General features: G+C 42.8%; 1 protein-coding gene across 1 annotated transcript; it reads left to right on the top strand.

Moving 5' to 3' along the window:
• Positions 1 to 544: 544 nt before the first annotated feature.
• On the top strand, positions 545 to 5,279 carry tmem109 (transmembrane protein 109). Its single transcript, XM_079159373.1, has 3 exons — positions 545 to 837; positions 1,611 to 1,713; positions 3,041 to 5,279. The coding sequence occupies exons 1-3, from the start codon at positions 634 to 636 to the stop codon at positions 3,409 to 3,411; spliced, it is 678 nt and encodes a 225-aa protein (XP_079015499.1). The 5' UTR covers positions 545 to 633; the 3' UTR covers positions 3,412 to 5,279.
• Positions 5,280 to 9,856: the final 4,577 nt, after the last annotated feature.

Here is a 9,856-nt window from a genome sequence, read left to right as displayed (position 1 = left end):
ACGGCAGGAGGGAGGACCAGGGTCCAGATACAACCAGGATCCATGAAATCCTGTGAGGAGAGAAAGCACAAAGACTCCGGGGAAGAAGCAAAGTCAGTAATGAGCATTAACACATGAATTCATACAGAAGGAGATGAAGAAGAGGAGAGAGCAGCTCAGTGTATCCTAGGAAGTCCCCTGGCAGTCTAGAAGTATAGTATAGTATAATTCATCTTTATTTTCAGACACATGAGTCCATATTTTAAAGAGTACAGTAACAGTATGTAAACGCACAGAATGCAGTGTATACAGCCAGAGGTTCGGTGGGTTGAGTTTGAGTGAGAAAACAGTTCATTAACTGGAGGTCGGACTTTCTCACCAGCACTGAAACATGTCACGGTATAGATATGAGTGAAATGTGTCTCATGAAGACTTTAATAAAGAAAGTAAAGCCGTCATGGAAACCTGTAGCACACTCAGCCCAGTGGGTGGCAGACATCTTCTTTTCTTTCTTTTTGTCCCCATGCGTCTTTCCACATCCTGTTCAGCCTCCCCGTCGCTGTTTACCTGTAGATGGAGTCACTTTTTTATCGCTCATAACTTAGTTTTTTTACTTGAAGATTGTTATTTTTTGGTCGGTTAGCTACTTTCAGTATGTTTGACCATTCGATTCACAGAGCTCTCGGCGGGCTGTGTGTTCTTAGCGCCTTGTTGCTGTCTGTGTCGGCGGAGAAAGAGTTCGAGAGTCGCTCCGGCACGATCCAGGAGCTCCGGGCGGCCCTGGCTGAGCTGGCCGGGGAGGGAAGGACTTACCTGGGCAGGCTGGCCGGGGAACAGACGGTGCTGTCGGTACAGAAGGTGAGAGGTGGAAAGAACTGAGTCGGTCAAAAGAGTGCAACAGTTTGCGGCTTATCGGAGAAGGCAATGCAACACATGGATTTGCATATGTTTTCATGTCTGACATAGGGGACATACATATTTAAATATATCCACACAGCAAAGACAGAGAGAGACTCGCACCTAACTAAAGAGAAATAACATGTTATGGACATTTGACTGGACGAGAACTCGTAACTGTCCGAACAACACACTAACAAATAACGTGGAAGCTAAGGGAATATGTCCATTTTCTTCATCAATGCGCTTTATTTACACACGTAGCCCTAGCTAGGACCTGTAATAACACATACTAACACATGGGCTACAGAGGTCTCTGAGGGGAAAGGTCTCTGTCACGTGTGATGCAACATTGGTCAGGAATAGGGAGCAACGGGAAGCGTTCCATTCTGGTTCCATCCTGGTAAAAGATGAAGTTGTACTGACGAACGTTCTCCGCCAATATTCAGTAAAATATGCGATCAGGACATGATTTATGATTCTCTATTCTCTGATAATGTTACACTATAAACAACCAATCCGTGTTTAAACTGACGGTTCTGTTCGTTCTATTATGATGCGTTCAGGCTCTGTTCAGTGAAAATGAGTATTGGGTGAATGTGTTGGTGAGGAACTCCCTTTAACGTTGGTGAGGATTGTTGATGGTTTACAGACTTCAGAGCAGTTGAAATGATTTGTGGGATGTCTAATAAATAGTCTGATGAGTTGTATGATGTGTTACACCTCTCCTCCAGGCCTTCTCTCAGGTCCTAGGTGCCGTGGCAGGAAGTTTGTCCGCGGGCCTGAACGTGCTCTTACAGTACGCCTCACACTTCCTGCAGGCTGCTGGTTTCCAAGGTGAACATCTCACACACACACACACGCACGCACGCACACACGCTCACACACACACACACACACACACACACACACACACACACACACACACACACACACACACACACACACACACACACACACACACACACACACACACACACACACACACACACCCCATCTCTCTACTGATCTTCAAAAGGCGCACGCTCCAACCATATCATTATTATTTCCTGTAATGCTGCAGACTGATGATGACACGAGGACAGTCTTCAGTCTTAAATGAGTCCAGGTGCAATATTAACAACCATTCAGTCCGATTATATCATATTTTACTTTTTAACGTGTTTTACTTATTTATTATACCACTACTGTGTGATTACGTATTTATTATGCTTGTTTTTCTACCTATGTCTCTAGCTTGTTCCTATCCACTACGCTGCTGTAATCCTGCAAATTCCCCCACTGACTAATAAAGGATTACCGTACCTTAACTTACCTTAACTCACCTCACTAAAAGAGTCAGACGAGTCAGAAACACAAGCAGTCAAGTGATCAGACAGATGAGAAACTAAACAGGTTTCGTCCAACTCATTTAGAAGAAAAACAAACAAAGGTGAACAGTAAAATCATCCCTGTTTTTTATACACCCATCACATTTTTACAAACCCACTTCCTGCTCCAGCTTTGAGTTGTAGTCACAGTTTTCTTCTGTCCGCTGCAACGAGGGACTATTAGTGACATTAAAGTAGGACCTTCAAATAAAGTGGCCCGGATCAACTTGATGAACTGTTTCTGCTTGTTTCTATGGAGCCAAATCCAGGCCAGTAGTTTTGATCATTTACAAAAACAAAACAACTTCAAACCGAAAGTTTAAGTTTTGGCCTTGAACTTTGAAAATGATATTAATGTATTCAAACTAAAAATAAGTGTAGGAAAAGTTTGTTGGGGTTGAATATAACTTTGAGGACTGTGATTTGAAGATTTGAAACTGTAAAATAATAAACTCTCAATCTGAAAATATAAAACTTTTATATAGAAGTGTATATATAATATTTGTTGCAGTGGTAAATGGACTTGTACTTGGGGCTACCGTGCCCATCAGGACCATCTAACGTTCACACATCGTAGGCTATGGAGATGAAGCTGTGCTCGCAGATCGCCAAGCAATCGACTTGACTATGAAGGACATGGGTTTACTTAAACAACATGCAACAGACTGACTCATAATGATTTTAATTAAATTACAATGTCTTTGTAATCCACAATGAATCAAAACCTGCCATTATTAGACATCGCAGCGTGTTACTAAACTGTTCTTTGCTCTTGGGCTTCCTGTTTGCCACAGGTGATTTCCCCATCAGCAAAGTGACCCCAGAGGGGCTGATCTTTGTGACCCAGTGGGTCCTCGCAGCTCTCATTGGCTACTGGCTGATCTCCCTAGTCTTCAGATTGGTTGCCTCCACTCTGAGGCGGGCTCTGTGGCTGCTTAAAGTGGGCCTGGCTCTGGTTGGCTTCGGACTCATCCTGAGCGACCGCAGCGTGGGCAACGACACCATGGCCGTCCGATTGGCCGTGCTGGTGTGCGTCTGCGTGATGCTGGGCGTCGGGACTTTGAGGAACTCCAACGCGGCTGATACAACGGCTCACCTGGAGGAGCAGGTGGAGATGCTGGAGAGACGGCTGAGAGAGATGGAGAGGCGGAGGAAGGAGGAGTGATGGAGGGAAGTCTGTTGTCTTCCTTCCTGATGCCACCAGCACCGCTGACCTTTAAGGGCTTCTGGAACTTCAATTCAGAAACATTTCTACAGTTTGGATGTTTTCTATAACGCGTTTGAAAAGTAATCTATTCCTCATGATTCGTTACTATCTGATATCAGTACTTTAGTCATTCCGGGAAACAGTGATTTGAGTTTCTCAAAGTGTGAAGAAAAAAGATTTTACGTCCAATGTTCTGACCGTCTTCACATTACATTAAAGAGACATTTTGGGAAATATTTGTTTTTGCTTTATTTTTGAAAGTTAGATGAGAAGCTTGATGCCCCGCTCTCGCATGAACATGATATCAATCTTCTCCTCTCACTCTCGGAAAGAAAGCCAATTGGCGTGTTTTTCAAAGTTGTTTAAAAATTTGATCAAGTCCACCTTTCTGGCATTTCCCATAATGAGCCATGCTGGTGGGTCGTAGCCCAGAGGACAGAGCCGTGCTCTGATTGGATATGGTAGGCTATATGCTTCATGAAGTAATCCGTAATGCTTTGGATCCATTCTGAGGGGAAAGAAAACCACATTAGTTAACTGACATTCCACATGGTCCATGAACAGTGCTTTACAGGGAGTTGAACAGTCTTCACCCATCATTTCAAATCTGTCTCAACAAACACAAGTCCTAAGTTTGAAATGCTGCCTGTGCCTTGAATGTTGCTCATTTGCCAGTATGACAGTTATTATTCTATACATTAGTGACCTGAGCAGTTGGGCTGTGTGCTGTATGTTTCCTCAGTAATGTTTGTATTTAACACATTCCACCAGCTGACATTGTGAAACTATTGGATAGAAAACAGTTTTGTGCTAAATAACTTTAAGGAATACAAAGCCAAAGACTCTACTTTTATTTTGGAGAGTTTCTGAGATGAATATGTACAGCTGTCAAAAATGTTCTGATGTAAAAGAATATACATGTCACAGGTGTGAAGGTTGTGATCTGAGTAGAAGAGTTTTTGTTGACTTGGAGTATGTGCAGAACTAGATGATATATTGCACTAACCCCACTTTGTGCTCACAGAGCTAAGCAACCACTTCACGCCATGCGTTGTCTCTTGTGTCCTTATTTTTAGAACAGGTTGTTTTAAGGCAGCAACTTATGACCATTTTGATAACCAATTTATGCAGAATACCATCTCTGAACGCACAACACGTCCAACCTTGAATCAGACGGGCTACAGCAGTAGAAGACCACACCGGGTAACACTCCTGTCAGCTAACAACAGGAAACTGAGGCTACAATTCGCACAGGCTCACCAACATGACAATAGAAGATTAGAAAAACGTTGCCTGGATCCATCCTGCCTAGTATCAATGGTTCCGGCTGCTGCTGGTGGTGTAATGGTGGGGGGGATATTTTCTTGGCACACTTTGGGCCCCTTAGTACCAATTGAGCATGGTTTAAACACCACGGCCTACCTGAGTACTGTTGCTGACCATGTCCATCCTTTATGACCACAGTGGACCCATCTTCTGATGCTACCTCCAGCAGGATGATGCAGCATGTCACAGAGCTCAAATCATCTCAAGCTGCTTTCTTGAACATGACGATGAGTTCACTGTACTCCAATGGCCTCCACAGTCACCACATCTCAATCCAACAGAGCACCTCTGGGATGTGGTGGAACGGGAGATTGGCATTATGGATGTTGTTACGTTCCCCTTTTAGCGTCTACGGGATGCGGGGAGTAACGGTGTTGAATTCCCAGGGAAAGAGAATGAGCAACGGATGAGGTTTAACAAAAGGAGTATTTATTATCAAAAACGGTTAACTGCTTACACGGCAGCAAATGAAAACAACTTTCTTATAACAAGAAAGCGACACTAGTTGAACACTATACGGCCAACAACAGCCCACACTGCTGTAACGGGTGATCCACTGATCCACAGCAACACGCGTCCACACAGCTTCACTGCTGCGGTTTTGACCTAAGGGGTTGTCCTCCTTCTTCTTCTTCTTTTAGGTTTTATGGCGGATGGCATCCAGTGAAAGGTGCATTCCCACCACCTACTGTAGTGGAGTGTGGACCAGAGTACCCTATCCCCTTACAAAATAAAACAAACAAAACAAAACAGGGAGATCCATCATTTCAGTGATTTAAATTCTATTGCTCAATCCTGTTTCTTTCATATATTGTAGTAAATGCCCCAAAGTTTAATGCATCTGTTAGGTTTAGTTCCTCAACTCCCAGCTTCCTCTTCAACGTGTCTCGCTCCAGTGTGTATTTCTGACAATGACAAATGATATGCTCTACAGATTCTGGTACTTGACAGTGCTCACATAGCCCTGCTGGGTGTGTATTTATTAGATACATTGTTTTGTTCAGCCTTGTGTGCCCAATCCTCAGTCTGGTTAATATGTTTTCTTCTATGGTGCTTCTTCTAGATGGCCTCCCTTTGCCAACTTCTCTCTGAACAGCATACAGATGTCTTCCTGTTTCTCCTACATCCCAACTATGCTGCCATTCCTTAAGAATGTTTCTTTTGATTATTGATAACTTCTGTTTTGCTGAGTAAAATATGTCTAGTGCTGCCTTACTAAAGCTTGCTTTGCTAATTTATCTGCTCTTTTGTTTCCTTTTACCCCTCCATGTGCTGGTACCCACATAAATGCTACTAAAATACCCATATTCTTAAGTCGGAACAGTGTTTCGTATATTTCATGAATTAAATCCTGCCTGCTATGTGATGTGAATGATTGTAATGAGGATAGTGCTGAACTGGAATCTAAACAGACAATGACCTTTTCGACCCGAACCTCCTCTACCCACTGCTGTGCTGTTAAAATGGCCAACGTCTCAATAAACAGACAGATGATCTGATATTCTCCTTTTGACTTCATATTGCAAGGTTGGTATGGTGACCGCAAACCCAGTTCTACCTGTATCAGGGTCTTTAGACCCATCTGTGAATGCTGGAATACATATTTGATATATTGTCTGCAGTCTATTCCTGCCATGTTATCAATGTCTTTAAATGCTTGGGTTTTGTCCAAAAAATAATGATCAACTGACAGAGGGAAATAGCCACAGTGGTGTAGTTGATAACGGTATTTTAGGAGTGAATGTTATCCGATCCAATGACATATCTTTTGCTAATTTCCCACTGCTCCATGCAAAACACTCCTGTTTGGCCCTGTCTCTTTCCCAACATGGCAGAAGCACTTTTGTGGTTGGATGGTTATCTCCAGAATGTCCTTGCAGATTGGCCCAGTAGTTCATAGTTAAGAGCTTGCGTCTCAAATGCAGCTGCGTTTCACCCTCCTCCACCTGCAGAGCAGCCACAGGACTTGTCTTAAAAGCACCACAACACAGACTCAGAGCTTGGGATTGCATCACTTCCAGCTTCTTTAGTGAAGTTTTTGCAGCTGATCCAAATACTACACAGCCATAATCAAGGACTGACCTCACCAGAGCGATATAAATATTTTTAATTGCAGACCTGCTGGCTCCCCATTCTGACCCTGTTAGACGCCTCACTACATTTAGAATTTTTTTACATTTCATAGCTATCCTCTGAATATGTTCATTTCATGTTAATTTATCATCGAGCCACACACCAAGGAACCTAAAAACTCTCACTTGTTCAATCTTTTGACCGTACATCTTTATCTGAGCATCAACTCCTCTCTTCCTAGTAAACATGATTGTTTTTTTTCCCCACAGACAATTTGAATCCCTATGAATAAGACCATCTTTCTACCACTTTCACAGCCTCTTGTACTTTCCCTTTAATATGGTTTATATTCTTCCCCCTCTTCCACAGTGCTCCATCACCAGCAAATAGAGATCACCCAATATCACCCTGAACTTGAAGGAAAACATAATTTATCATGATGGAGAACAGTATCGGACTGATGACACTACCCTGTGGTGTACCATTCTCTACCAGGTATCGTCTAGAGATCGTGCTGCCCCAATTCCGACTTAAATAAATCTGTTAACAAACTTTAATCCAATTATATGTTCTCACCCCTATTCCAATCATATTTAATTTAATCAATAGCCCTTCCCTCCAAACCATATCATAAGCTTTTTCCACATCAAAGAACACAGCCATCACTGACTCCTTATTCACCTGGCCTTTCTGATTTCTAAACAAATAATTGAGTCCATAGTTCCTCTACCTTTCCAAAATCCACTTTGATGAGGCGATATCATTCCCCTGGACTCCATATAAAATGTTAATCTATCTGTAATCATTCTTTCCATTATTTTACCTACATGGGATGTTAATGCTATGGGTCTGTAATGTATTGGGTTTGACGAGTCTTTGCCTGGTTTCCTGATTGGGATAATCACAGCTTCTTTCCAAGAACTAGGTAGTGTCCCCACTTCCCAAACCTTATGTAAGTCCTCCTCTTTCTATGGCTCTTTTCAGTTCTTCTAAAGTAAACGGGGCATCACTAAGACTATTAGTATTGTCTCTTTTTTCAAGAATATCAGGATGAGCTGATTGTGTCCTTTCCCTTCCTCTCTTACCTTCTACTGTCAGGTTGGCAGAGCTGTGGATTTCTGTTTATGCTTTTGCAATCATCTCTGCCCTCTCCCCATCCTCCCCCCTCTTCAACACTGGATACTGCCGCACTCTCCTAATCATCCCCCCACAGGTGTTGATCTTCCAATTCTGCCAGCTTTCCCTTTTTGTTTTACGAATGGTTCTACGAACCTTTGCTTATGCTTGTTTGTATTCTATTACATTTTGGAAATGATGTGATCTTCTTAATACCTTAAGAGCTTTGTTCCTTTCTTTCACTGCTCTCCCACACCCATCAGTCCACCAGGGGACTGCCTTTCTTTTCATCCTTCCTTTACTTTTAGCAATTGTTTGATTTGCTGCTTCCAGTATTGTAAATGTTATTTTTGTATCAATCTCCTCAATATCTTCATTTATTTCTATTTGATCCATTTCTCACTCACATATATATTCAAAAAGTTCCCAATTTGCCCTTTCTAAATACCCACTTACCTACTATATCTTCCTGTTCTTTACTCCTTTGTAATGATACTTTACAACTTATTGGGAAGTGATCACTACCCACTGATATCCCACTCACATATCGCTGCTAAATGTCTTGATACAATAGTTAAATCTAGTGCAGACGTGTTCAAGGGGTTGTCCTTCTGGAGCTCCTCTCTTTTTAACCACCTTGGCACTGATCAGTGATTGAACGCAGCTGGCATCCAGGGAAATGGGCGGCACGCGAGAGGACACCGAAAAGCAAAGTAATCCTTTTAACTTCTACTCCAATGCTACACGGTTATTATCTCACACACAAAAATACTTCAAAACACATCTACAACCTACAAACATGGTGTATGTTTTTTGCTCGTAAGTTTAGATAAAGTAAACAATAAAATAAGACTGAATGCACTTTCTTCATGTTGTAATATGAGGTTTACTGGAGTGAGATCAGCCAGCATGCAGCAGATAATCAGGGTTTGTGCTGTATCACTGTACTCTGCAGGCCCCTCTTTGGTACATCAGACTCAAGACAGAGATGAACTTGGGTAAAAAAAAATGTATAAGGAACACTAGCAAATACAAGTTTTACTATGTTATGGGTCAAGAAATGTGGTTAGCACACGTCTAACGCGCGTCCCCTCGGTTTCGTTGTCTGCTCTCGTGGCTCTGCTAGGTGGCTGGAGGTCCCTGTCGTACTGCAGAGCAGCATTTATGCATTGTTCGCTAACAGTTTCTTTGTGAACCTCACAATAGTTGTGGAGCACAAAACAAGCATAGATGACAAAGGGAAGGTCCTCCATGTTTACGTCCATTGCCCTCCTCAAAGTCGAAAATCTTGCCTTCAAACGTCCGAATGAACATTCAATCACCATGCGTGCCTTGCAAAGTGATAGCCATTATACTGCTCCTGTGGTGTAACTCCGCCATTGGGTTAATCCTTCATGAGATACGGCATCAGGGGATAAGCTGGATCACCCAGCACAAAACAGGGACAGCATCTTCGCCCGCTATCAGTTCTTTGGGGCACGGGGGAACTGCTCCATCTTTTAAGTCACAACTAAATTTCGAGTTGGCGCGCGTCGTGCACACTTCCCGGACATTTCACAACTACGTCCATGAAACAGTATTTGTTGTCACACACGGCCTGTACACTCAAAGAATGTTTCCCCTTTCTGTTGATGGAGTCTGTAGATTTAGCACGTGGTTGTTTCACTTCGATATGTGGACAGTCAATGATACCGTGTGTTTGGAAGAAGTTGACCACAAGGTCCCTCACTTCGGGCTCTGGACTCGGGTTTCGGATGTACTTGGAACCCAGGAAGACGGCGATGGCCTTACAGACTTGTCGGATGATGACGATCTGGACATTCAAAACTTTTCTCGCCATTCTTCGGGAATCATAACTTCGTTGATGAAATTATTCCACCAGGCGCTC

Source organism: Pholis gunnellus, assembly GCF_910591455.1.
Source record: "Pholis gunnellus genome assembly, chromosome: 5".
Classification (NCBI taxonomy): Eukaryota; Metazoa; Chordata; class Actinopteri; order Perciformes; family Pholidae; genus Pholis; species Pholis gunnellus.
The sequence above is the reverse complement of the archived record's forward strand: the minus strand, read 5'-3'. Positions and strand labels throughout refer to the sequence as shown.

What these genes read in the sequence shown, in the direction of transcription:
- tmem109 (XM_079159373.1), top strand. Translation starts at nt 634, where the DNA reads ATGTTTGACCATTCGATTCACAGAGCTCTCGGCGGGCTGTGTGTTCTT. An exon ending in CGGTGCTGTCGGTACAGAAG is followed by an intron (nt 838 to 1,610) that starts GTGAGAGGTGGA and finishes CCTCTCCTCCAG; the next exon opens with GCCTTCTCTCAGGTCCTAGG. An exon ending in GCAGGCTGCTGGTTTCCAAG is followed by an intron (nt 1,714 to 3,040) that starts GTGAACATCTCA and finishes TGTTTGCCACAG; the next exon opens with GTGATTTCCCCATCAGCAAA.